This window comes from Ammospiza caudacuta, chromosome 20 (assembly GCF_027887145.1).
Source record: "Ammospiza caudacuta isolate bAmmCau1 chromosome 20, bAmmCau1.pri, whole genome shotgun sequence".
Taxonomy (NCBI): Eukaryota; Metazoa; Chordata; class Aves; order Passeriformes; family Passerellidae; genus Ammospiza; species Ammospiza caudacuta.
In genome coordinates, this window is record NC_080612.1 from 7,333,954 (window position 1) to 7,361,877 (window position 27,924).

At 42.8% G+C, this 27,924-nt stretch overlaps 2 protein-coding genes across 4 annotated transcripts; one reads left to right on the top strand and one right to left on the bottom strand.

Moving 5' to 3' along the window:
* Nucleotides 1–275: 275 nt before the first annotated feature.
* Nucleotides 276–21,716, bottom strand: LOC131566430 (merlin-like). Its single transcript, XM_058817732.1, has 20 exons — nucleotides 21,641–21,716; nucleotides 20,758–21,042; nucleotides 17,785–18,014; nucleotides 16,485–16,602; nucleotides 14,785–14,910; nucleotides 14,304–14,426; nucleotides 11,819–11,902; nucleotides 11,359–11,427; nucleotides 10,899–10,981; nucleotides 10,157–10,232; nucleotides 9,604–9,741; nucleotides 7,925–7,999; nucleotides 7,483–7,596; nucleotides 6,255–6,377; nucleotides 5,551–5,768; nucleotides 4,580–4,682; nucleotides 3,810–3,937; nucleotides 3,146–3,296; nucleotides 2,245–2,454; nucleotides 276–1,309 (listed from the first exon to the last, which is right to left on the bottom strand). Exons 3-20 carry the CDS (start codon nucleotides 17,790–17,792, stop codon nucleotides 1,274–1,276), a joined length of 1,983 nt encoding a protein of 660 aa, XP_058673715.1. The 5' UTR covers nucleotides 17,793–18,014; nucleotides 20,758–21,042; nucleotides 21,641–21,716; the 3' UTR covers nucleotides 276–1,273.
* A 966-nt stretch (nucleotides 21,717–22,682) lies between these two features.
* MRPS17 (mitochondrial ribosomal protein S17) lies at nucleotides 22,683–25,854 on the top strand. 3 transcript variants are annotated; one of them, XM_058817815.1, is made up of 3 exons: nucleotides 22,683–22,765; nucleotides 23,986–24,132; nucleotides 25,115–25,854. In XM_058817815.1, exons 2-3 carry the CDS (start codon nucleotides 24,010–24,012, stop codon nucleotides 25,403–25,405), a joined length of 414 nt encoding a protein of 137 aa, XP_058673798.1. In that variant the 5' UTR covers nucleotides 22,683–22,765; nucleotides 23,986–24,009; the 3' UTR covers nucleotides 25,406–25,854. The 3 variants fall into 3 exon arrangements, with proteins under 3 accessions (XP_058673798.1, XP_058673801.1, XP_058673799.1); XM_058817818.1 differs by lacking the exon at nucleotides 22,683–22,765 and adding an exon at nucleotides 22,897–22,915; XM_058817816.1 differs by lacking the exon at nucleotides 22,683–22,765 and adding an exon at nucleotides 23,101–23,397.
* The last annotated feature ends 2,070 nt before the right edge of the window (nucleotides 25,855–27,924 follow it).

Consider the following 27,924-nt stretch of genomic DNA (forward strand, 5'->3'; position numbering starts at 1 on the left):
CCAATATTCTGCAAACATCTCGTGCCAGACTGGGCTGGCAGAGAATGGACACAGCCCAAGGCACCCAGGCAAGGCAGGGCAGCCCTGCAGAGCACTCCTGTCCCTCTCCACAGGCAGCTGCCATCCCCCTGTGTGCTCAGCCTGCTGCAGATGTGTGCAGAGCAGATTTGGGTGTTTGTTCTCCAAAGCTGCCTTGTTAATGCTGGAGGAATATTGACACAGCGCTCCCTTGGAAGCAAGTGGAAATTGAAGCTTTTTGTTGAACCCTGGTTTATTCTTTAATCTCAGCTTTTAGAACAAGACATTTAACAACATTACCGTTCATTTTTAAGTCACATGTCACAAGTTCAGCTGGGCTCCTGCTTCAGCTGCAGCTGAATGTTGCCTGCTTCCCCAGAAGTCCTCAGAGCGAAGATTTATGGAGAAGCAGACACTTAAACACACACAAAGCCAGAAAATGCAAGTGGGCTTTACTAATGAGGCAGGCACTTTGCTGCATGCACCTCTCTCCACCAGAAACAAGTCCCACTCTAGCAGACACCAACAGCATCTTTTGTCTTTGTCTAATTTGGGAGCTGTGCTGCACACAAGTGGGAAGGCAGTTAATGTATGCACAGTTTGCTCAAGCAGAAAATGCTTGATCTGGTCAGGGACTGGAAGAACAGAAGCTTTGCATTCCAAACAAAGGATTCCCCCAGGAATGGGAGGTACTTGAAGATGTCCACTTGTGCATCTGGAATTAAAAGCTGAGATTTCTCACAGAGAAATGCAAATCAATTAAGTGAACCAAGAAATGTTTGGGGAGGAGAAGGAAAATACTTGGCAGGCAAACATTGAAACGTTAAGCAGCTCTGTGGGAGTCATGTCCCAGGGACTGGACCAAAACCATAATTAGTCTGTTGTGGAGATAAACACCAAGCTTGTGTTCTGTTTTCTCATCCCAAACACCTCCTGGGCACTTGCTGCCTCACATCCTTCCTCCAGCAGCAAAGCTGAAACACCTGGGGGAGGAAGGGTTTCAGCAAAGTGTGAAGAGTCCTTTCCAAAGTGCACAGGCAATAAACAACATTTCCTCTGGCTTTGCACTGCTCCCAGCCACACTGGGGGCACCTGTGGCATTCCCAGCTGATGGCACCTGCCTGGTAGCTGGATGGCAGCTCTGGATCCACAGTGCCTTGTCCCTCACAGGTGACAGCAGCCAGAGCTGCCCAAGTGTCCCCACAGAGGTAAAAAGGCCACCAGTCCCACCAGGCTGGCAAGGAAATGAAGGGCTTCAAATGTAGATCACATCTGAGTCATGCTGCTGAACCTGCAGGCAAATCAAAGAGGGAGAATTAGTGCTGGGGCTGAAAGTAACTCCCTTTGCTCTGGGTCTTCCTCTCCTCCCACTCTGGAGCCTTTTGCAAGATGCTCTGCAATAGTTTTTTCTTCCTTCTTTAAACAAATTTGCCTCACCCCTGAGTTTAATCTTAAAAGTTGTTTCTGTTGCTGCTCCCTCAGCTGCTGCTGCACTCAGCTGTGTCCTTTAGTTCTAAGCACACCAACCCTGAAGGAGGTATTGAATGTTATATTCAGGAGCTTTTAATTGATCCTAAACCCCTCCAGTTTTGTTCAGCTAAACCACAACAAATCCATCAGGCTTTCCCCATTCCCAACACCTTGCCCAATTAGCATTGCCCTCAGACAGCTGATTTCCTTCCCACTGCTCCCGAGCACATTTCCTTCCAGCTCTTCCTCATTCCCCAGCCCAGTGACATTTCAAAGCAGGTTGTTTTCTCCTGCCACCCAGCTCATTGCTCTTCATGCCTCTTTGACAGGGAGCACATGGAAGAGAACTGAGCTGTTGGGAGCCTGGGGATTTATTGGTCTCTTCCTCCCTGCCTTTTAAAAGCAGGAGACAGGCACAGTATGTTTTAAGCTCTCTATACCTGGGAGCACATTTCTCATTTCCAAGTCTGGCTGGTACAAATAAAATTTAACACAGATCCTCCTACTGTGTACAGACATCTCTGCTTCATTTACCAAGGCTTACAGCTTTGCACTCCAGCTTAGATCAGAAGTGAGAAAAAACAGGCAGCCTCGAGTTATAAACATTCCCAAATGATGTGCCAGCACCAGGGGCTCCAAAATCCTGCAAAATCCTTGTCAGCTGTGAGGCTGGGACAGAGCAGGACAAACCAGCCACCCTCTCTGAACTCCCAACTTTTAGGCAACATTTAGGAATTTATTTATGAATCTGATTACCTTTATGATCTGTTTTCTGGTTCCTGTGCCCACACTGTTGGCAGCCAGGGAATTGGCTTGGGAAGATGACTTTTCCACTGGCACCATGTGCTGAATTTTGTTGGAGCAGGGCCAGCTGCTTGCAGTGTTTAACAAGTAAGCAGGGAAAGGTCTTTGAAAATTTACATCCACTGCATCTCCAGTTTCCAAGGTTTTCATCCATGATGGGGCCTTTAAAAGAACAGAGCACATGGAAATTTAATGCCCTCTCTATATCAACACTCATCAAGCCAAAAAGAACATCAGATGAGTAGTCAGAAAATAAAGACCATCTTTCCTCATCATTTTTCAAGCCTCCCTTCTGTCTCTAAAAAACCATTGACTCAGAGCCATTTTTGCTACATGAGGAACAACCTGCAGACAAAGCCAGCCCTATTCCTGCCCTGCTGCAGGAAGAAGCCAAAGAGTTTATTTAAATAAAAAGCAACTTATGACAAAAATCTGGGTCTAGTTCCTCATTGCCTTCAAAAAAAAAAAAAATACACCAAGGCTTTTATGACTTTCAGCAACCACAAAGCACATGAATGAGAATGTGAAGCAAACTGTAAGAAACCACATTTAAATGTGTTAGTCACAACAATTTCATTTGCTCCAAGACCTTAAACCCTGATTGTGATTTCATAATCATAAAAAATGAGATTATTCTTCTTTGCTGATGCTCCTGGTGTATTCAGTGCAGGAAAAAAGGCCTTAAGATTTTGTTTTGACAATCATTTTCCTCTAGAAGTGCTCATGATTCTAATATTTTATCATCAAGGGTAGTGAAGCTTAGACTGGAATAGAGCATCTCCCTTTGGCACACCCACACTGCTCCATTTTGGGGTTCATGCTGGAGAAAGGGGCAGGGATTTGGGGTTCTTACACTTCCTAAGGAGCGATCCAAGGAGCCCAGGACTTCATTCCAGTGACTGTAAAGCCCAGCCTGTTTTTCCTCCAGCTTCAGAGCATGAATTTCAGATTTCAGTTCTTTCAGCCGATCTTCAAATTTCCTGCTGTTTTCTAAGTAGTCCAGCCTGAGCCCACACATTGGAGGCAAAAGGTTTAGGGTGGCACAATTTAACTCAAAAACAGGTGTTTGTGGAAGGAGGAGAGTTGGTTTTTGTTTAATTTTACCTTTTATAAGTAAAATGAACTCTGGCAATGCCAGCCTGGCTCCCCTGACCCAATGACAAGTTCATTTCTTTCCTTTTTGTTTCCTAACTTTGCACCAAGCATTTCCTTCCAGATTTAGGGATGGTTGATGGATCAGCCCCCAGCAATTCCACCCTTTAGCACTAGAGGGAAACTTCTACATGCTGTTAGTTCAGCAAGGTGCTTTGTCCCTCCCCAAGATGGAAGGTTCTGGATTTATTTATGGCTTGATACCACCAAAAAACCCTTCCCCTGTGTGAAAAGCCAGTGTGACACAGACATCAGCTCAGTAAAAGGCCTCCAGCCACATGCACATCCAAATTATTTTAAAATTAACTGATGTCCAAAGATTTCATTGCCTTTCTCATCCATTTGCACCACAGGCATGCTGATACCTCTCTCTCTCTATCTCAAAGGAGAGTCTCTTGAGGTCGATGTCCTTCAAATCCAGCTTGATGGAGCCTTTGTCAAAGTTGGCATCTCTGCTGTCACCTGGGGAATACTGAGGGTACTTGGCCATGTGCTGGAAGAGGCAACACAAGCACTGTCAGTCAGATCTGATGGATTTGGGATTTCTCTCCTCAGTTTTTCAAGAGTGCCATGTTGAGCTATTTTCTGAGACACACAGAGCAGATGTTCCTGCAGCCCTTCCCTTGCACCCAGCTGAAGTCTACAACCCACAGATCCAAGAGCAGAGATTTATTATCCTGGCTGCAGTGCTTCTATTTCAGCAGAGAATGAAAACCCAGCCTCAGCAGGGCTGGAACAGAAGAGAGAGTTGGGGCACAGACTTTCAGCACTGCCTTCTTGCAGGGGATAACTTCACCTGCTTCACATCCTGGATGTGCCAGGATGACACAGCTGGCTCAGCACAACCCTGTCCACAAAAACTGCCTGGCTGAGTGGCACCATGAGTTAGGCATGAAGGCAAGACAGCCTCTGCTCCCTAAGTGCATCACCAGTTCTGGTTTTAACTCTTGCCTTGCCTTTCTGACCACCCTGAACAAATCAAGCTCCCACCCTCACCGTTCTGCTTTTTCCACACCAGTTTGTTCCCCAGCTGGATGCAGCCATGCCACTACTCAGCTTGATGGGGGCTATAAAAATGCCATCAACACCTGACTATCCCTGAGGATGAAGTGGTGCCCAGAGGAGCAGAACTCACAGGATAATTAAGCCTGGTTATGTCTAAGAGCTTCTGCTTGGCTTTGCGTTCGGCCTCGCGGGCGTCGTGCAGGTCTTGCTTCAGGTGCTCTGCTTCCTTGGCTCTGCAAGAGAAACATCCTGAGGGCAATTCTGATGGTTTCCAACCAACACAGGGATTTCAGGGCTCACTGCCTTCCAGAGAAGTCCATTACTGTGTTATCTTTACACTAAGGTACTCATGGAGGATGCTCCTGACTGGGCACAGCAGGACAGACACACTCCTGCACATAGTGGCTGAATTACCATGATTTTCCTACTCCTAATTTCCATGGGCTCAGTCACAACCTGCTGATACAGATTCTCTCCAGGCCATCAGATCCTCCCTGAGGTGGGGAGAGGTTGCTCTTTATTTTGGCAAGCTTCCTAAAACAAGTAGAAGGATTTCTTAATAACAGGGTTAAAAATCCTCTGTCAACTCTGGCCTGCTCTGCACGTTCAGGGAACATGCAAACACTCCGAACTGTTTATATTCCACATGAGTTTACCTGGCTTTACACTTCTTAAAGATCTGAAAGAGAAACAAGAGACCATTCACTTGCTACTAATGAATGAAAACAGTCTCATATGTCACAGGGTATAAAAAGTAAATTTAGACAGGTAGCCAGTGCTTATTTGATAACACAGAAGATGCTTCAGCATTCTGGATCTTTCTTGCTAAACATTCTCTTTCTTGTTAAACATCTCCTTCCTGCTAAACATTCTTGCCAAACATTCTCTTTCTTGCTAAACAAGCTTTGCATCCGATCCTCTGTAAACCTGACCTGCAATCCAACAACAGCATCCAGGTGGAACAAACACAGCCCAAGGAGGCTTAGTCCCTCTGAAACGCCACTTCAGGAGTAATTCCCCCTTCCTGGGCTGAGCTCTGGGGCAAGCAGCACTCCCTGCAGCCCAGCTGGGAGCACACAGAGCCGGGGAAGCAAACCCCACCTCCTGTCTGACTCCTTCACCAGCTTGGCGGCGATCAGCTCCGCCTCCCGCATCTTCTGCTCCATCAGCCGCTTCTCCTCCTTGCTCTTCAGGGCTGTGATCTCCAGCCTCTGGCGCTCCTGCTCGGCCTCTGCAGCGTTCTGGGCCAGCAGCTTGGCCTCTTCTTCTGCAATCTGGGCTTTCTCAGCCAGCAGCTCTGCTGCTTCCTGGGATCGCAGCTGGGGAGAAAGAATTTTTCTTAATTTTTTTCTCCTTATCTAGAACCAACAAAATCACCCCTGCGGGCAGAAGACATCTTTTACCAGGTGATAAAATATTATTTCTTAAATTAAAACCAGACAATTTAAGGGTCTGATGTTCCTCCTCTGCTCCAGAATTTCCTGTGTCTCACCTCTACAAAGCAAAGGAGAAAAATCTTAGAGCTGGACAAAGCTGAAGCCAACCCCTTCAGCTGCCTCTTTCTCCCAATTTCAGCTCCAAGATTATTTCCTTTCCCCTCCTCTTAGCCTGAAGAGAGCACTGTGAGCCAAACACAGGGAATGGCTCACAGATCATGGCAGATCAGGCTTTTCCCAGGGATTCCTGCGTGCCCTTTCCACCAGTGCTCAGAAACTTTCCAGCCTCGTCTGAGCTACAATTCCTGCTGTCAAAAAAAAACCCTGCTTCCAACCCAAAAAAACCCCATCAAGCACAAGAATATTCACCAGGGCCTCGTTGGCCTGCCTGGCTTCATCTTCCAGCTGGAAAAGGCGCCTCTCCAGCTCCTCTTTGGCTCTCTCAGCTTCTTCCCTGAGCTGCTTCTCCCTGGCCAGCCTCTGGTTCTCCATCTGGAAGCAGGAGAGCAATAGTTGGTGGGATGTTGTATTTTCAGGGACCACCAAGGAAAGGAGGAATGATGAATCTGATGCCATGTTCTCAGAAGGCTAATTTATTATTATATTATATTATATTATATTATATTATATTATATTATATTATATTATATTGAAAGGATATTTATAGAAGGTTAATAAGATAATAATGAAAACTTGTGACTCCTTCTAGAGTCCTGACACAGCTTGACAGCGATTGATCATTAAGCTAAAACAATTCACATGAAACCAATGAAACAACCACCTGCTGGTAAACAATTTATTATTTGCTATTTTAGGATTATGATTAATTATATTATTTATTATTGTATTTATTTAATTTTATATTATTATTTAGTACATTATTTATAATATAATTTATTCTTAGTATTTGTATTGTATTATATTATATTATGTTCTATTATACTAAAGAATACAGGAAGGATACTGACAGAAGGCTAAAAGATACTAATGAAAACTTGTGACTCCTTGCAGAATCCCAACACAGCCTGACAGTGATTGATCATTAAGTTAAAACAATTGACATGAAACCAATTGACATAAAACAACCACCTGTTGGTAAACAATGTCCAAACACATTCCAAAGCAGCAAAACACAGGAAAAGCAAATCAGATAATTATTGTTTTCATTTTTCTCTGAGGCTTCTCAGCTTCCCAGGAGAAATCTTGGGCAAAAGGATTTTTCAGAAAATATGATGGTAACAGTGGGATTGCAGCAGAATCTCACCTGGGCCTGAGTGAAATGCACCAAATGGAGAAGGGGCTGCTCTCCAGCTCAGCAGAGATGCTGAAGCTCCCTGAACTTGGCAGCACTGAACACCCCAGCCAGGCACTCCTGGTTCTTTCAGGCTGCTGGAAGAGCCCTTGGATTGATCTGGTTTGATCCCAGATCTTTGGGATCATCTCTCCACACAAACACCTCTGACCTCCTCAGATGCCAGAGCTGTTCCCACATTCAGTCCTGCTGCACTTCCTCACCTCCCACACACACACACTGGTGGAATACAGAGCTGCAATAATAATCACTGTCTTCAACAACAGAGGAGCAGGGAAATTCTACCTTTTTTCTAGCTTTTTCTTCCCTGGCTTGTGCTTTCATTTGCTGGATCTCTATGGAGTCCACTTTTCTCCTCCTCATAAATAGGTCGTGGTTTCCAATGCACAACTGGAAAATCTGGATGGGAAAGGCAAAGCAAATGGGGTTTGGATGGATTTGTGCCCCTGCCAGAGGGACAAAAGGCCCACACTGGCCTCACAGCACAATTCTGACTTCAGCACAAGTGCTGGCAGCTCCAAGAAAATCAGCACCCAGAGCAGGCTCACAGCACAATTCAGGTAAATTTGTAACAGGATAGAGATTCCTCCTGTCCCACATCTCCCTCTGATCCCATTTTCCTGAATTACACAGGCTGAGATCCCAAGATCACCATTTTGTTCACAAACAATATTTCTCAGTCAGTATCACCAGGCTCTGCTTTAAAGCAGGAAAGCAGTTCACTCACCAGTTTGTTCACTTTGAGCTGAGAGGAGAAGAACTTGAAGACTTCTGCTTTTTTGTCAAGGGGTTTAATAGTCAACTACACAGGCAAAAGGAGAAAAAATAAAAAGAAAGGAAGCACAGTGAGGAGGAAAGAAGTTTAAAACTATTAAAACCAAGCAAACTTGAGCTCATCTCCACTTCTGTCAGGGGAAGCAGTGATTTATGCCACAAATAGGGGCAGAGTGATGTAAAACTGGTTTTGTTCACAGAATCAGGCCCAGCCCAGTGCCAGTGTGGATGGGGATTTTCCTGATGCCACCTGTGCACTGTCCCCAGAGCTCTGCAACAAGCCCTGGTTATCAGGAGAACACAGGACACAGCAGCAATCCCCAGAAGCAACTCCTAGAACCTGGCCTTAAAGCCAGGGAAATGTCAAACCTCTCAGAGCAGCAACAATTGAAGGGATAAACAAATTTGTCAAGGGCCTAAGGGCTTGTTCTTCAGAGCAGCAGGTCAAAGTTCTGCAGACTTCCTCACTTTTTCAGTCCCAAGCTGCTCCCAGAGGCCAGGCAGGGATTTCCTGCTGCCAGCTCAGTGCTTCACTCCATACCTTGTGCTCTGTTGGGCTACAGAACAAAATATGGCCCTTTTTATTTTTTTTTAGGCCCTGTTTTCTGTTCCTCACAGGTTCCCTGGCATTTAATTCCTCTAATTCATTTACAAGGTAATTCCTGTGTAATTCCAGAGCATCTGAGTCACCAGTATCATGTCCTGGAGCTCCTTTCACCCTCTAGGTAATGACTGGCTGCCTTTTGAGGAGCAAGGCTGTGATGTGTCACTGAATAAAGTGAACCTTAAACACAAAATTTCCCCCCAGTAGGGAGTTAAAGCAGTTTATTCACACATCTCAGGGGCAGTTTCATGATATCAGAGACCAAAACTGTTGTGGAGACAGCAAACCTGCAGTCCCCTCTGATTTAATGGATATGAATCTAAAATCTCATCTCAATTTTAGATCTCAGTTTCTGTGGGCTGTTTTCCAAAAGCCCCACAGAAAATGGAACAGGCTGTGCTGTCCTTTGGCTGACAAATTCCAGGTATTCCAGCACCACTGTAGTTTCCCTGGGTTTGTTTTTTCTGATTATAGCCTTCCACACAGCCCATGATTCGGACTGAGAATAAATTTCCCTTCCTAGAAGCAAAAGCTGGGCTTCACAGTGAAATTGCAGTGCTGGGGAGTGAAATCATGTCCCAGCAAACTGGCAGAAGTCAGGCAGAAAACCATTAATACCTCCCTGCATGTCTGCTCTTGCCACTGGGCTCCAAAGCTCAGCTGCAAGGACTTCTGTGTGTGCAAGCAGCATTTAGGTTTTTGTGGATCATGGAATTCCTGCTGGGATAACTGAGGAAGGCAGGCACGGTGGCATTCATAATATCTGTCTTTTTCAGAGATCAACACATTTGTTTTGCAAAGGCCAAGCAGCAGGGAAGGAGCCAGAACAGAGTCAGAGCTCAGGGAACTGAGGTTCAGAGCTCATCCGCAAGGCAGGGCTGTTATTTTTAGTTTTGTAATAAAGCTCCCCAGGATTTTCCCCTTCTCCCCCAAAATTATTTCAACAGAGGAAGCTTTCAGCCTGTTCCAAGAATCCCAGTCCACACCCATGCCCATGGAAAAAGAATAATACATCAAAGCCATCATACCTCTTTCTCACTACAGGAAATGTTTCTGATAGAGCTCCACTCAAAGGATTTATTGGGGGAGAACCTGTTATTAATGCTGTAGATATGAATACCTTTGGCATCAACTCCAAGCAGGAGATCTGTGTGGTTTTTGTTTTGCTAAAAAACAAGAGAGATGAGTAAATGGCATTTTTGGTCATAATGACATTAAACAACCACAGACAAGGAGCACCTCTTTTAATATATTGATATTTGCCTGTATTTAGGCAATTGGTATTTATATAAAATATTATGAGTGCTGTCACTGGAAGTATAAAACTGAGTCCTCTAGGCTGCTTATAGCAGCTCAAACTATTTCTCCTTCCTATTCCCTACCTGGAGTTACTCAAAACTTCTGTCAGGTTGTAAAATATTAATCTTAACTGTTTTATTCACCTGCTTATTTAGCAGGCAAGAAAACCAAGTCAGAACACAACCAGAAGTCAGGAGTCCCAGTTCCAAACTCCCTGGAGGACTTTAAAAGGACAGCACCATTATCTGCAGCCAGTAAAAACTGCTAAAAAAAGGCACTTACAGCAATTGGGAAATAATTGACACCATACATTTCCAAGTCTTGGGCAATTTTCAGATAGTTCATCTCAGCTTCATCCCTGGAGAATAAAGCCATGATTATGAAATGCCTTTCCAGCCTTTCTCTCCTGGCTGACTCTCCATTTCCCACTCAGAAAAGAACAGGCAATCTGACCCTTTGTACAAACTTAGTTTTGCCATCTTGCTCTCAATAATAGAAAAAAAATAATAATAAAAACAGCATCTGGACAGAATAAAGAATAAAATAAAGAATAATAAAGAATAAAAGTTGCATCTGTTTCAAAAGATGACTCATGGATAGTGTAATCTTCATTAAAATTCATTAAAAGTCTTATCCTTATGTTAGTTTTGCCACTCCATGTCTTGGAAAACCATCCTTCCATTGTTTTCCATGAATATATTTCTTTCAGGAAATAGAGTTCATTGAGAAATGAGTCTTGGACAGAGCTTTTGGCCAAGGCCAAGGAAGAGGGAGAATCTCTCCACCCACTTTTCTCCTCCCATCAAAGTAAATCAGTAAATCTTGAGGAAAATATTCAATAAAAATAATGCTAAAAAGCCTCCACAACAGAGAGAAACAGAAACCAAATATTAGGAAAAGCTGCCTCTGGGTGCTAACAGATCTTATTTATTGTTTAATTGGATTTCCAGACAGGCTGAATTACACTGAGAACAACAAATCCCATAAATAAAGAAATTTTCCAAGAAATGCAAAGGTTTCCTACCTGGCAATACCCCTGTGCTCTGCATACCAAGCTGTGATCTTCTCTTCCCACATCTCTGCTGTCAGCTGGTACTGCCTGAGCACCTGCAGGACAAGGAAGGAGCTTGGATCCCTGGGAAAATCCAAATTCCAGTTCTGCCTCTCCCAAGCAAAGTGAATGCAGAGGTGCAGCTCACAGCTTGGGCATTTTGTAGAGTTTTCAATTAATTTAACATTAATTAATGTTGTAAATGTTTTTAAATTAATCCCCAGCAATAGCTGCACTGCAAAAAGGAGATTGAAAAGTTTTGCACTGCAAAAGAGGAGAATTCAAAGATTTTGCACTGCAAAAAGGAGAGATTCAAACATTTTGCACTGCAAAAAGGAGAGATTCAAACATTTTGCACTGCAGAAAGAAGAGATTCAAATATTTGCAAAAAAGGAGATTCAAATATTTGGTTTTGTATGAAATTAAGACTCACCCTTTTGGGCAGCAGCTCATCATGGGCTAGAAAGCCTGGCTCGTGGAAATTTGGGTCGTAGTCACCATACTGTCCCAAAAAAAGAAAAGTTATTTCAGTTTGTTAGAGGCAGAATGCTGAGGGAGTTGTTCCTTGCATAGTTTGAAGTGAAAGCTTAATGCAGATTTTATTTTGGTTCCCCTGCGCACATCCCCTCATCTGAGAAGTCCATGGAAGATCCTTCCAGAGAGATTACACTAAAATGTTAGGACCAAATAAATCCCTTAAATTGCAGAAGCATAGAAAAAAATCCTTGTTGTGGCATTTAATATTTTTTTTTTCCTAGCTGTGCTTGTACCTCCCACGATGACCAACTTTACCAGCAAATTTTAACCCTGCTGTGTTTTACACACCACCACATAGATGTGTTGGGTTAAACCAGAAAAAAGTCAATTAAAAAAGAGATTTTCTATGCACAAACCTTGGCCTGAACAGCATAAGAAGCCAGTAAAACTGTAGCTTCTGGTGAGCAATAGATTTCCTCATCCAGGATCTGCTTCTTCACCTAAACCAACAGAAAAAGGGAACAAGTTCAAAGTCAGGACTTAAGTCAGGCTTGAAATGAAAGCAGACATGCCCAGACTAGAACTTGGCACCAAATATCACCTCTAGGAGTTAATAACAGCAACAAGAAATTGGCATTCAGGAACACAGGAAGCCTTTAGTTAGCATTGCATTTAATGAGACCAAAAATGCCAGTCAGCTCTCTGCACACACTAACATAAGGAGTCCTATAAAAGAAAATCCTATAAAACATCAATTTTATTGTCTGTGCTTCATTTCTTTTAACAATCCTTCTTTTTTCCTTTTTTCTGCCTGTGGAAAAGTCAGCTTTGCATCACATCAGCCATCAGATTTTAGGTTGGGAGGGAGCTCTGGAGGTCAGGTCCAAGCAGAGCAGACTCAGGGCTGTGCAGCTGCCATAGAAAATCCACAAGAAATGTTCTCCAGCTTTCCAGAATGAGAGAATAAAGGAGATCCTCAAAAGAGCAGCTGAATAATAAAGCACTTCATTTATTCATTTTCAATGGTCTAAGCACAATCAGACAACGCTAAAGAGTCTTTCAACATTCTTTTCATTTTAATAACCTGTGGTGCTACCAGGAGCAGAGGTGTTATAGTTTGTGAGGTGTTGTTTGATTTTAAATCAGTTGTGCAATTTCTGTTTGAAAACCTAAAGAGGGAAGGGGAAATTAATCTTCCCAAATCCTCCTCTCAGGTGTATTTAGCTTAGGAACAAGAACAACAAAATTTTGCATAGTTCACAGTCTTCAACATTTCCAAATGGAAAAATTACTTGAGCTAGCACAAGTTCTGTTTACAAACACATCTCTGTAGGTGCTGGGAACTGAAATGAGCCACCAAGAAAGTTTTTTGCTTTTAAATTTAGTCCCTGGTGAGCACAATCTGTGAGGCTGAGTTACACTACAGGGAACATTCTTTCTAAGCTGTTAAAATGGAAAGAATGGAAAGATTTTTCTTCCAATTTGGAAAGCTCCAGCTTTCACTCTCCAGAGTGCAAATCATGCTCCAGAATTCAGAACAATGTGGATAAATCCCCCGTAAGTGTCTGGGTTGTTTTGTTTGTTTGTTTTTTCTGATCAGTTTTTACAAGGACTTTTTGTTGAACTTCATGAAGAAGCAATGAATTACCTCATCTTTAAGCAGACAATATTTAGCTTTAGTCATTGACATTTATTCAGGCATTTATTTGCAAACGTCTGAAGAGTTAGGAGAGCTGAAATCTTCAGGCATCCAGATGTCTGAACATGTTTTTCCTATTAGCATCCAGGTGTGAGCTGAAGTTCTTACACTCAGGAAACTTTGCAAGTTCCAATTTGTTTCAGCCTTGTTTTCCTACTTTGGAATGAGAAGAATTTGCTAATTGCATATCTGCTAGCTAAGGCAGGTTCAAGCAGAAAAGCAAAAAAAAAAAAAAAAAAGTGGAAAAATCAGGATTAAAAGAGTTCTGCTGTCCTCATTCCTTTCCAAAATTAGCTGAAGAAATAAATTGCCAAGTGGTTGAAAGTTCTGGATGAGGTTCTGGTGGGTTTGTGAACCCTCAGAGCTGCAGCATTTCCCCAATATTTCATCAGCACATCCTCCTCAAGGAACAAGGGGATTTACTGGGTTTATTTCCAGCTGCAGACTGAATTTATCCCAGCTACCTGCACAGACTCATCCTGCTGGAACAAAGCAACACTCCAGGGCCTGAAACTTCCAGAGGGATTCCAGAGCAACTCAGAAGAGAAGCTGGATGTCCCAGATATGGGAATTGACCATCCCAAACTCAGCTTTTCCTGGCTGATCCATCTTTATTTTTGATAAAGCTCCAAGAATTTGCTCCTTCATCTACTTTTTGATGGAGCTCAAATGGTGTTTGCTGCTCTGCTCCTCTCAAACCTTGCCATGTGAACAAACCTGGATTTCAGAATGCCTATCAAATTCCACGATCTTTTATCCCTACAATCCAAAATGAAGGTTTAGGGAGTCCTTGTTTTCTAGAGGTTTTGCTCTCCAGCACAAAATTTCTCTAAAATCCTCACAGTTCTTCCAGCAGTTCCAGCTTCGGAAGGAATTTTTAAATTCCAGCTTTGCATGGAATTTTAATTTTTTTAACACCTATTAAAGAGCAAAACAAGCCTGGAATACTCAGGTTTGGAATTATCCCCCAAACTGCTGGGTGTTGTCACAAAAAACCTGCAGAAGATGAAACATTCAGCTTACCTGGACACAAACCCACAGAAGGCAGGAGAAATGTTTGTATTTCATAAAAATAATGTCTACAAAGTTCTTGATACAGCTGAAGCAAGCAAAATTATCCTGAGCAGCCAACAAGATCAAAGACAATGCAAATGGACTGGGGGAAATACAGAAGGAATTCATGGTTCTAAACTTTTCCTGACCTGAAGGAAGAATAAATGCTGGGTAATTTCCTGTAAGAGTTCCTCTTCTACCTTCTCTGGGTAGAATTTAGCCAAAAAATGAAAGCTAATGGGATCTTCTTTGGGGATTTCTTGATCTAAAACCTGTTTACAGATAAAATAAAATAAAATCAGCAGCAAAAAGGATACATGAGTGTCTGAAGATAATATTCCCAAGGAAAATCAGAAAGCAGCCAATAATCCACTTAAAGCCTCCCCATATTTTAGAGGGAAGGGTAATTCTGAGCTTTAATCTAACAGCAATCAGTGGTGATTAGTGTGGGATGCTGCAGGTCAAATGGGATAGAAGCAATCAGAGCAAATAATCCTATTTTCCCCTTAAAGAAAGCCACCATGTCAAATTCTGAGTTGTCATGGAACCCATCCCTTTAGCTCCCACGCTCCAGAAAGTCAATATTTATAGAAGTAAATAATTAATTGCCACCCATGTTGTCTCCTGTACCTTTTTGTCCATCTTTAACCAGGTGCACATTCCTTTAATTGTGTACTGCAAGCCAAAGAACCAGGTCTCCCTTAAACCAAGGGCTCGGCACACCAGGTCAAACAAATCCTTTCCCTTCCACTTCATCTGAGAGAGAGAGAAAAATCAAGAAAAACATGTATATCCTGAATGAATTTGCTCCATTTGAGCCTTTTCTCCTATGAAATCTTATTTCATCTTTAGGTTTTTAATGAAATATTCTTGCTGCTGTGTCAGAGTTGCTGTGTTCCCCCTCCTCTCCCTCTCCAGACACATCCAGAGAGCAGCTGGAGTCATTTCCCCACCAAGCACTTGAGGGAATGAGGATTGTATTATTGATTCCCTGGGATGTGGCAAGTCTTTATTAATAATTTGTCCAAAATTTTCACTCAATGCTTCATACAAATTTGAGAGACTGAGAGAAAGCCAGGGGGAAATCAAATCAGGGCACGGGGTAGGAATGCTGAACAATGAGAACAGATCCACCTTTCACACCCCTCAGGTATTTCAGTGGCACCAGGCCAAGCCTTTATCCTGCTCTGATTTAAATGAGTCTTCTTCAATATTTTCATTTCAATTTAGCAGCCACAGAGAGCAAACTTTCATTCAAGGTCCCAAATTCACACAAGTGTGATGCCCTCACCAAAGGGGCTGCTCCTCTGTTTCACCACAGCTCAGAAAGATGATTTTAGCTAATTGCTAAAACTAAAAACTGAATGGCAAAAAAAAAAAAGGGGGAACTTTTAGGCAGTATTGGAGTGGAAAGCTGGAAATCATCCCAGCAAAAGAGCAGGGTCTGGGGAGAAAGGACAGGTAGCAAAGGAAGGAACACACTATTTGTTAACAAGGACTCTGAGCTCTAAATCAGATTGTCCAAATCCTTTATTTTCACAATCCTGCCTGCAAGTACTGCAGAGCAGTTAGTCATCCAAGATTAATCTATCCTGTTTCTGAAGGACCTAATAAATTACATTAAATGGCTCACAGAGCAGTCAGGTCCCACTAAAACTGCCAGTCCCACTGGAACTGAGTTTTCTAACTCCCCAAAACACCTCTGTGTCTTGTTTTGCTTTTGCTGGATGATTAGGAATTAATTAATCAGGGACAGTTCTGTCCCTTCAATAGTGCAGCCCAATTTATTTAGAAATTGATAATTTCTTTTTCCCCAGCCATGATTTCCCTAATTAATTTATCAGCCATTATTAATAGAACTGCCAGCTTTTTCATCAATCCTTTTTTCTCTTCTGCCCAGAGATCCAAACACCAGGTAAAGAACTGGAGTTTATAAATGGAAAATTGCTCAACAAAAGTACCAGTTTATAAATTATTTTATCAACATCTTAGCACTGGCTCTGACCAGTTCATCCAAGCTGGATGTGTCTTAAATAACTGTGTCAGTTCCAAAAAAAAAAAAAAAAAATTTTATGGAGAAATAGGAATCCTTACAAACAATTGGAATGAAGAAAGCATTTTTAGTATTAATTTAGCTGTATCAGTCAAATGGACTTCATGCAAACAGCTTTAATTCTGAACAGAGTTAAGAGAAAAACACACCTGAGATTAAATAATCCATTATTTATAAAAATAACAGATCAGTTTTAAGACCAACCACGAGCTGATAATCTGAATTTTTTTCCAATTTCTTGCTAACACAAAGGGCACTCCCCAGCTGACACTCTCACCTCACAGCTGAACTCCATCTCAGCATCCACTGTTATAATTCTGACTTTAAAAGTCTTTGGTTGTTTCTTCTTCAGGCCTCTGATGGACATATTTTTCAGCTGATGAGAGCAGCCACACCTGAAATTAAACATTGAGGGATGGAAATTCAGCAGCATTTTCTTGGTTAGATTCCAAACCAGGATGAGTCCAAACATGCAGAATAAATTCACCGTTAGAGATGCATTTTTTGTGGCTAATAAGGATGTTGAAAGAAAAACCTTTTAAATTAGTTTGCTGCTTAAAGGAAGTTGCTCAGAAAAATGTTATTGCTGTCTTTTCTCAGGTTTTGGCTATTATAAATAAAATTCTTTCTCTGCAACATCTCCACTCAGTAGAAAATGCAGTTAAACTTTATTATTTCAAATCCAACACAATCCTTTCCCATCAGTTATGGCTCCTTCAGCAACTAAACTATTGGATTTCCTTACAACATGAGGTTTTAACTCCCTGAAATTATACAAATGCCAAGAATTTATGCAATAAAATTCAGCTGAATTTACCACATTCCCATGTGCTACTCACTCACAATGATAAAAGGTTTTTAGAACAAGAATTTTCCCAGTGAATTTCTCGTGAAATTAATTTAATTTTGCAGAAGCTGACAGAAAATTCCATCAGAAATCTTCTATTCTAAATGTAATCACCTCCATGCCACCCAAAGAATTGAGGAGATGCTGCTTCCACATGCACAAGAGTCTTGTGAAAACCAAATATTGAAATCTGGAGTTAAATGATGGTGTGAATCTGCTCCAGGCACTTCTCAGGCATTTCTTTCTGAGCACAGGAAATCAGCCTGTAAAAGTTTTTGCTTCTTTTTACTTTATAAAATTAACAGGTCAGTCTTGCATAATGTAGTGAGAATCTGTGAACTGTACAGGGCAAGAGACTGAGGCATTCCTGGTTTTCTGCAACACAAAACTATTACAGTGTGGCAGAATTCCAACCTCCCCTTGAGGAATTCCAAAATAAAGCTCTAGCTGAAACTGAAAATTTCCATTTGCCTGCACCTTCCAGGATTTCATAAAATATTTTGTTCCTTTTTTCTTTTTCTGCTGAGCTCTAAATTGGCTTGCAAATGTATTGGTTTTTTCCACTTACCCCACAAATTTTGAGGGGTTAAACAGGAGGGGAAATAGATATAGAAGGTTTTTTTTTTGAGGTGAAACAGATATGGAAATTTTTCTTGAGGTGAAACAGGTATGGAATATTTTCTTTAGAGATTATAGGGAAGTAAAGGCAGGGAATAGATAAAATAGTTACCAAATCATAGGGATATCAGAGGCAGAGCTGAGAACAAGTGATGGAGACAACTCAGAGTGGGGAAGAGGAGCTCAGGAGGAAATTCATCCTTCTGACACCACTGGGGAGTTGGGGAGTCTCTCTGGCTCTGGTGGAGCTTCTCTGAAGTCTTTTTTGGGTTTGGGGCACCACTTCTGGAGCTGGGAAGACAACTGGAGTCCAAAGGAGAGGCCCCAGGGCTAGAAAATCATCTGTGGGGAGATGAAAGCACAGGTTAGAACAGAGAAAGGACGAGTGGTGAGGCATGGCTGCTCTTCAGGACAAGGAATAACGGGGTTCATGAAGTTGCAGACTGAGGAAAATTCAAGAATAATCAGGATATTATGGCGCTGGAAAAGCACAGGGAGGCATTTTTCTTTCAGAACTTCCCCCCAAAACAATGTGACAGCATTGTCCTGGAGCCTGGAGGCACCTAAACCCTCAAAGGACTTCTGGCAGTGGCCATGAGAGGCCACACCACCCAAAACCAGTGAAATGCACGATAAATAAAGAAGAGCACACCCAGAGCCCAAATCCCATCACCCCCAGGGCACCTTTCTCCTCCAGGATTATATTTTAGAGTGAAAACCAAACTTTCCTCTATAATTTAGGCAGCTCAGTGCAGAGCTCAGGTCTTTTCTACTTAGCACAGCAAAGAGTTTTCAGTTAAGGAAAAAGTGAATATTGAAAACCTCCAAAATGACCACAGCAATATTGACAGGGAGAGCATCATGTGAGGGCATCCAAACCAGCAGAAAATTATCACAGACATCTTCTGATCTTTAATCTGCAAAATTAAATTTTAACCTGTTGTGTTCCAAAGATCTTTTCCATCAGTTTTTTTTCAAAACTGTAAATAATTGTACCATACAGCATTTATAGCCTGAGAACCACAGACTTCTACACAAAAATGGAAATAGTTTTATTAGTTTCTAGAAGAAACAGCAATGGTTGAAAACTAAGGAGAAAAAAGTTTCATAATTCATTTTTAATATGTAACCTGAAACAGCCAGCTGACTTAAACAGGAACTTGGAGTTAAGGCCAGTACAGAACATTCTCAGAGTTTCATATGGAAAAGTCTGAACAGATAAAATTGAACAGCTGGAGAAAAATGTACTCATTTTCTCAAAATATGAGAAAAATACCAGAGCTTTTCATTTGGACTTTGAAGTTATTTCTTTTTTTCTTATATAACCAGGTTGAAACGACAATATAATTTGTTCAACATTTCCAATAGCATTTTTTTTTTTGTTCTTTCCAGAATTTTTATTCCATGGAAAAGTACATTCTGACTCACAGCAAAAAGACATTTTTGAATATCAAATTTTCCCCAGAAAAGTAAACTGCATTTTAATCAATAGCACTGGTAAAGAAATTGGAAAGGGTTTTCACACTGAATAGCTGAAATGAATGTCAGATCCTGACAACAGAAGCAAGAGCACTTAGCAGACAAGATTTTAGAGAAATAACTTCTTCAAGTAAGAGAAATCTTGCTGGAAAAAAAAAAAAAGACAAGGAAAAAAAGAAAAATAAGAAGGGTTTGCAATTTTTTTGTGTAAATGTAAAAGCAATTCCTTCTAACAACAGGGAATCAAGTGCTCCAAGGCTCCTGACACCCAGCTCCAGTGATTTATTCCTGCAGGTGCCACAGGGAATCCAGAAGGGGCAAAGTGTGATGGATCAGAGCGTGAATGCAAAGCAGGGCAGGGTGATGACAGATTCCTGCCCAACCAGGAGCTGGGAGCAGAGAGCTCAGGAGCTGGGAATGGGAACGAGCACAGGGAGATGGAGTGATAAAGGCATGGTGTGGTGAGGGGAACAGCAGGGCAGAGATGGGGAGTAAAACGGGAAGGAACAAATGAGCCCAAAGACCCTGTGGGTGCGCGAGATGAAAGGAGGGACATCCAGCAGCTCTGGGTTTGAGTGTTCTCCCTGCTGGAGAATGAGAAAGCAGCAGCAAAGCGCGGGGGAAGAGCAGGAAGAACTGGCCAGGTTGGTGTGTCCCAGCACAGCCCTGCACTTTGATCCATGTGGGGAGGCACCCACAGAGCACCCAGCACCCACTCACAGGCAGTGAGAGAGGCAAAAGCCAAACCAGCAGCACCACACACTCACCAGGCTCCAGAAATCCACCAGAACTCGGCGCCTTGCAGGCAAAAACCTCGAGCAGCCCAAGAGTGAGAGTGCAATTCATGCTCAGTGAGTTTTGGGAGCAATTTGTGCTCAAGGTGAATGGATGGGTTTTGTAGAGCTCTCCACAGGGGTGTAAAACCTTCCCTTCAGGTGGCACTGGCTCTCAGTGACAGTCATGACCAGCTATCACCCTTGGGGCAGCCACACTGGGGTGAAAAAATCATGTTTTCGCACATACACACAAAACCCAGCAGCACTGTTTAAGGTGAGAACTCAGGTGCAGAGAGGCAAAGAATTAATGGTGATCAAGACCCCTCTTACACCTTCATAATTAATCAGCCTTGAAAGGATCAGCATGGTCCTTACAAACACAAAACCTTCGGGACAGCAACGAGGATTCAAGAGACAAGGCTTGGGAATGACTTAAGAGCCACCAGCAGAAGATGCTTGAAGCACCCCACTGCAAAATCACATTAGCACAGCCACTACTGCAGCTTGAAAGAGTGTCAGCGCTGAAATATTTACTGCAACTCCGAGTGGCGAATTCCCCTGACTCATTACGTTTCTCCCGGTTCCTGAATTTCCATACTCCGGCTCGGGAATGAATGCAAAGGATTTGAATGCAGACAACACAGGCGAGCGAGCGTCGTGGGCTCCGTGCTGCTGTTGACTCACACTCCTGCCTCTGCTCCCTGCCCGAGGAGCGATTTCAGCAAAGAATTCATTGTTTTAAAATGGGTCAGCAAGATAAAGGGTGGGGTTTTTTTACCCCTCGCTCTTAAAAGAAGTTATCTAAAGTCACCAGTTGGATCAAGACTTACCTCACAGATGCTTTTATTGAATGATGATAAGAAAGGGGGGGGAAAAAATCCCTTTTAATCCAAAAACTCCGTATTTTCCCCGCAGACATCAATATGCAGCCCTCACAAGTTTTGCCACTGAGAATAAAATCCAAGAACAACTTTTCTACTTGATCCCCTTCCCTTTGTTTCCATGAACTGCAGCATGTTAGCGCCCTCTGAAAAATCAAAGGATTGCTTTCCCAGGTGATAGGAACTCTTTAACCATTTCCTGCCTGCACCAGGGCTCCTCCCCACTTCCCTGCTCTGTAATTCAAACAACCAGGCACTAAAATAAGAGAAACCCACGAGTTTTGGCTTGGATAGCTGTAAAAATTGATAATGAAGCACTGAATAATTCCTTGGATGGTATCTGATCGAATTATTTCAATGGTGTTTCCTGTTCTGCCCATATCAGCCACCTTAAGAAGGGAAACTGCCTGGAGTTGTGCTGTTAATTAAATATAATTCCCTACCTGTCCTCTTCCTGCCGTGAGAGATGATGGGACACCCACAGCAAAAAGAGAACAAGGCTCTAAACTGGGCAGCAGCCAAAATACAAGCAGAAAGGGGTAAGTGAGTACACTTAAATTTAAAAAACAAAACAAAACAAAAAAAAAAGTATGGTCTCAGCCTGAAGTCACCAGAAAAACCAGGAGCACGTTACCTCAAAGTCCAATAATTTTGCCATTATCCAGTTTCTAAGTAGTTTAGGGTTTTTTTGCTAACCCTCCATTTTATATATAGATTTACAGAAACTGAAATATCTGCCAGGTAATGGATATATATCCAGGTTATGGATAGCAAGGACAGGCCAGCTCTCACTCCATATCTACTATAATTATTCCAGATTTATATGGAATACCTTCAAGATTTGTCTCATATCTATCACTTATCAGCAGGGGGAAGAGCACAGCATTTGTTGATATGCAGAAATCTCAAAGTGGCTGCACTGAGAGTCAGCTCCATCCCCAAAATTCCATGTAAAGGATCCCTCAGCACCCACAGTCTGCATTTGTTTGGAAGAGAAGGATCAGGGAAGAACCTCATCACTCGCCAGAATTACCTGAGGGGAGGTTGTGGTGAGGTAGGGTCATTTTTTTCTACTGCAGTGGGAAGACAAGAAAAACAGCTTTAAACTGAGGTGGGAGATTCAGAGTAGATATTAGGGAAAAGTATTTTCACTGTTTGGGTGGTCATGGGAATAGGTTGCCGTGGTGGGGTTACCATCCCTGGAAATGTCTGGATTGAGTGCTGGGTTTGGGGTTCTGGTGGTAGGGCTGAATACACAGTTGGGACTTAACAATCAAAGCATCACAGAATATCCTGAGTTAGAAGGGACCCATCAGGAAGATCAAGTCCAACTCCAGACAGTGCACAGAAGACAGACAGTGCATCCCACCACGTATCAGAGTTCTTGAGCTCTGTCAGGCTTGGTGCCATCACCACTGCACCAAGGAGCCTATTCTAATGCTCCACCACACTCTGGGTGAAAAAACTTCCCCTGATATCCACCATAAACCTCCTCTGACTCAGCTCTAGCCATTTCCTCAAGCCTTGTAACACATGAGATGGAAGGGATCAGAACCTGCTCCACCTCTTCCCACCATAAGAATATTGAGGACCACAATGAGGTGTGACCTCAGACTCATTATCTCCAAGCTGAACAAATGAGGTGATCTCAGCCACTCCCCCTTAAGGCTTCCCCTCCACCATCCTTAAAGCATTTTTGAAGAGTTCTTAAGGATCGTTTCCATCTTTAATCAATCTCTGCAGACACAACCATCACGCACATCTGCCTCACCGCTTCTGAGGGGGCGGCCTGCGCCTTTAAATACCCCCGGTAAGCCCCGCCCCCTGAGGCCCCGCCCCCTGAGGCCCCGCCCCCTGAGGCCCCGCCCCTTCCCGCCGCGCGGCGCTTCCGTGCTCGGCGCCGCCCGTTCCGGGCCCGTCTCTTTAAGGCCCCCGAGGCGCGGCGGCGGCAGCGGCGGTGAGAGGGGACGGGGCTGCCCGGGGCTCGGGCTCGCTTCTGCGGGTTCCCCCCGTGCCGTAACTGCGCTCTGGGTGCTGTGTGACCCGCCCGGCTGAGCTCCGCTGCCTGCGCGGCCCTGCTGGCACGGAGGGGCCGGGGCAGGGCCTGGTGCGGAGCGCTGTGGGGAGATGCCGTGGGGGGGGGCTCAGGGCTCCTTCTCTTCAATTTCTTCTTTTTTCCCTGCCTTATGGTGCTCCGTGGGTATTACCAGTGCTGTACACGCCTGGCTGCGTGGGGTGTTTAGCCGTGGGGTGCAGAAGGGCCCCCCATGCTGATTCCTTGCAGCCCTGAGCGCCCACAGCTGAGCCCGGCGTGGGAAAAGCAGCCCCCGAGTGTTTTCTGAAATGTTTCATCCTCTCTCTGTGTCCCTAAACTCTGCTTTTGATGTGTTGGGACATCAAAGCGAGTGTCTCACAAATTGGGGGGCATGGAGAGTTCACAGGTGTTGGTTGTGCTTAACCAATCTGAGTGGGAGAGAAAATGGTCATTAATCTCCATTAGTTTTAATATTGATTCAAGGCTTCTGGTGGCTTTTCCCCTGATTCTTGCAAGAGCGGTACAGAAAGCTCTCCCTAATTAAACCAAATAAGGTAATGGAATAGAATTTACTTGCAGGAAAGAGCTCAAAAGCAAACACATGTAGTATGGATCAGACAGCTCTTTGATGTGTCATTTATGGCTTGGGAAGCTCATTACCTTCCTTAGGTTCCATCAGCTCTGCTGATAATGAGAGGCACAGAAGCAAATGGCTTTGAACAAAAGCTGTAGGCTGCTCCCTTGTTTGGTGCACTCTGTCCTGATGAACAGGTTTCCAGCCCAAACAGCTGCTGGAGCTTGTGTAATTCATTATTAAATGAATAATTTCCACAGCTACATTTTTCTCTGTTGTGTTTGTGACAATTGGGATGATTTGTTTTTTGTGGGGTAAGGTCTCCTCCTTGTGCTGTTCTGTCCAGTTTTGCTGCTGTCCTGAAGGGACTTTTACTGATAGCAAGGACATAGTGACATCCTTTCTGTATTGTCAAAATTGCAGTAATAAATGGAGTTTTGAGCTGTTCTTCCTACAAAATGACCTAATGAAACTGTCACTCCAAAATAAGGAAATTTTTGGTATAGATCATAAAGCATTTATGTTTTTTACTTTGTTGCAATAACACATCTGCTCTCCTTGCTGCCAGGCACTGCATGACCATAACTGCACAATGTCTGTCCCACGTGGAGCTGTCCATGCAAAATGGATAGTGGGGAAAGTAATTGGGACCAAAATGCAGAAAACTGCCAAAGTGAGAGTGACCAGGCTCGTGCTGGATCCCTACTTGCTAAAGGTAACACGAGTGAACAACCTCTCCTGCCTGCTGAGTTTTGTATTTTGTGCAGAAATGTTCTGCTGATTCAACTCTTAAAAGTTTTGATGACTCTTTACAAATCAAACTCCTCAAGGATCTGGCTGTGGGGATGACTGCAGAGGATGAAAAGCAGTGAGTGGTGAGGACTTACAAATTACCTGCTAAATGTATTTCTTTGAAGTGCCTTGTTAATGCACTTCATTTGATCTTTTTGGGAAGGTAAGCTTTTGTTGTTTCACGCTTAGATTGAATTTTTCTTGTCGATGTGGAGCATGCTTTGGAGACTTGACAGTTTATTAGTCACTTATACAATAAATTTTATAGCTGTTTTTTTCTGTATGTGTAATTGTAGCATTACTGTGATCTTGGATTTATCCCTTATGGATGCTCTTCAAACAAGAAGGTTAAAAATTGAATTTTCTCCATTTTAAATAGGGAAACAGTGGTACATAGAGGTAGAATAAATTGCTTTTGGTGACCAAAAGGTTAAGGATAGCGTCATTATTGGAAAATGGGTCTTGTGGAACCCATTCCAATATTTTATCCAGTAGAAGAACCTTTATTTATTTCTTAACCTAATTTATTTCGTAAAGGATTCTGAATTCTGCCATTCTAATAAGAAAAAAAAAATACTTTATGTGAAAAAAATTATTTCAGCAAGAAAACTCTCTCACATAAAAAACATCAAAATGCAGATTTCAGAGCTTTCTCTTCCCCATCTCCTTTCCTCCAGGCTCAGTTGGCAATCCTGGCAAGAGATTGGGAAGGGCAGTGCTGTGCTGTCTGTGGAGAACCTGTAGAGTGCACAGTTGCTTTTCTCCTCATGATCCAAACTGAATCTCACTTTAAAACATACATAAAACTTCAGAGAAATTTATTTGATAATAATTATATATTTACCCATTGCATAATTTGAAATACAATACCAAGGTTTCTTTTTTTCTTTTTGTTCTTTTTACAGTTCTTTAACAAAAGAAAAACCTATTTTGCCCATGACCCACTGCAGCAGTGTGTTGTTGGAGACATTGTTCTTCTGAAAGCTTTGCCTGAGAGAAGGAGCAAACACGTGAAACACGAACTGGCTGAAATTGTGTTCAAGGTTGGCAATGTCATAGATCCCATCACAGGAAAGCCCTGTGCAGGAACCAGATTCCTGGAAAACCTGTCAGATTCAGAAAATCTCACCGAGGCAGATACCACCTATCTAAGTGAGAAACTTCAGGAACTTAAAGTTTGTTCAACAGACAAATAGTGGGGGAAGTATTTTAAGCAGAGGGCTTCCAGCTTTTGTGTCTCTCTGTCAGGGATGTTTGAGGCCCTGCTGTGATATGTTTAATGTTTCAGTGAAATTTGTAGTCAAAATAAATAGTAAATGTAGTTGCTTTTGCAAAGAGATGTTGCAGATTGATGGGCACCTGGAGCTTTGAATGAAAATGCAGAGAAAAATGCAAGTTTAGTGTTCACACTTCATTTTGTTGCCTGTAGTTTTGCCCCAGTGACAGTTCCCAGCTGTCCTCCTGGAATGACCTCTCTGTGTTCAGACAAGACTGCAGCTGTGTGATGTTTCATTTTGGTGGGAGGGTCATGATATCATTATATTATTTGGTTGTTCTGTATTTCAGGCAGTCTTTTGTGGTTTGTAGGGTTACTGGAGATGATGCTATTAAAGCTTTTGAAAGGAAGTGTAGAATTTTAAAACCAGCTGCATGCTTGTGTCCTTATTTCCTCTTCCAGTGCCTTCTGCCTTCCAAACTCTAACAAAAACACAGAACTTTGCCTTATAGTGGCAGAGAGGTGAGAATCAAAGCTTTGGGCAGCTGAGTGAGGGTGGCTCTGTCCCTGTCCAAAGGCAGGATTTCATTCTGGCAGAGCTGGATCTCTTTGAGCTGATTAGAATACAAATCCTAAAAGTGATTAGATTTATTGTCATCAGAAAAGCTAATTAAAATAACTCATTTGGGGGAGCTAGAGGGGCTGGTTTGCTGCATGTGGAGCTAAAGGCCAGAGCAGTTAGTGATGAAAGATGATTTTATCCTGGTTCAGCTTTGGGGATCTCATGTCCTCTCCTCCAGGGCATGAAGCAAGCTGAGAGCCTGCAGCTGTTGCAGCAGCCTCAAGTTTCTGACTTTGGATCTAAAAGGACACCTGCCTCAAAATTTGTACATGTGGGAGGGGACAGTGGCATAGGAGAGCTGTGAGAAATCCTTGCCGAAGAAAATGTCTGTTGGTCTTTAGGATCAGAAGCAAAACAAGGTGTGTCAGACCTAAAATCTTCTCCTCTGACCCAAAAGATCTTATTTTAAGCAACTGAGTAGCTTCCAGTTGTGTTTTCTGCTGTTGTCACAGTATTAAAGATCATTTGCCCTTTAACTTTGTGCACAAAATCAGTTCTGGCTGCCTAAAAAGCATGACTGAACTCAGCTAATTATTTGGGACAGCAAAAATTCAAAACTTGAAGCTCCTTTAGTGCTTCAAAGCAAAAAATGCTGCTCTTTGAATGTTCATGTGGATGTCAAGAAATTTTCACTGAAATGTCTCTGTGTAAAATTTTGTGGGCACTCTGAAGGAAGTGCCTTAAACATGTGGCTGTAGGGTTTTTTCTTGTTGTTTGTGGCAGAGGTTTGGGTTTATGTAAATTCCTCAGGAACTGGAGCTGGCTGATCAAAGGAAAGAAAAAACCTGAGCTCTGATCCCTGCCCAGGTGAATGCAAAATGTGAAACTTCATCCAAGCAGAGATTGGGAGAACTTGGATACAGGGTAGAGTTTGGCCTTTGGCTGTAGGAAATGCTCTCAAATTGTATCCAAGCAGAACTTGACCCTTAATATATGGGATATAAATATTCTAATGCTACATAATTATAAAAAATAGAAAAGATTTCCTGTTTGCTTAAAAGATTGTATCTACATCTAATTAGGGGAGTGAATATTTTCTTTTCTTGTAATTCCCCGTGAGTAGCAGTGAAAATGCCATTTTTTTTCTATATGATTGATTCATCACAGAAGGTTATAATTTTTCCAGTGTAGGCTCTGGGAGGGTTGCTCAAGAACTTGTCACACTGTCAGATCAAAATGTGACTAAAACCAAATTACATATCAGACTGTGTTATTTAATAGAGTGATGGCAATTGCAGGTTAAATTGTTTTAAAGTACGAAGATTGGGCTTTTGTGATGTTAAAGCACATCATATGTGTTATCTTCTGCATTAGTCTGAGAGTGCTGATAGAAAAATCATAAAATGGGAAGGGAAAGTTTATAGGGTCAAGATAGAATCATTATAGGTGTTATGTGGAATGATAAGGATTAGTCACTGACTGCTTTCTGTGTTTATTGGCTTGTTGCTTTTAGAACTGCCCTTTAATTATTACCCTAATTATCACTTTATCCTCAATTTGAAGTGATTTAAGGATTCGATGCCAGCACACACCTCCTCCTCAGCCAAAATTTCTCTGAGTACAGCAGAGCAGCGTGAGGAAACCCTTCTGCTGCCAGCGAGTGAAAAATGTACCAGGAGAGCAACAACCTGGGGCTGGGGATCCCTAAATTCAGCTGGGTCCCCTAAAACCAGGGCTGGGATTCCCAAAACTGGGGCTATGATCCCCCTAAATCTGACTGGAGGGCCCCAAACTGGGCTCAAGGTCCCCCCAAACTGGGGCTGCAGTCTCTAAAAACCAGGGCTTGGGGATCTCACTAAATCCAAGTGGGTCCTTCACAAAACCGGGGCTTGGGTACCCCTAAATGAGCAGATCCTCCAAAACTGTGGCTGGGGTCC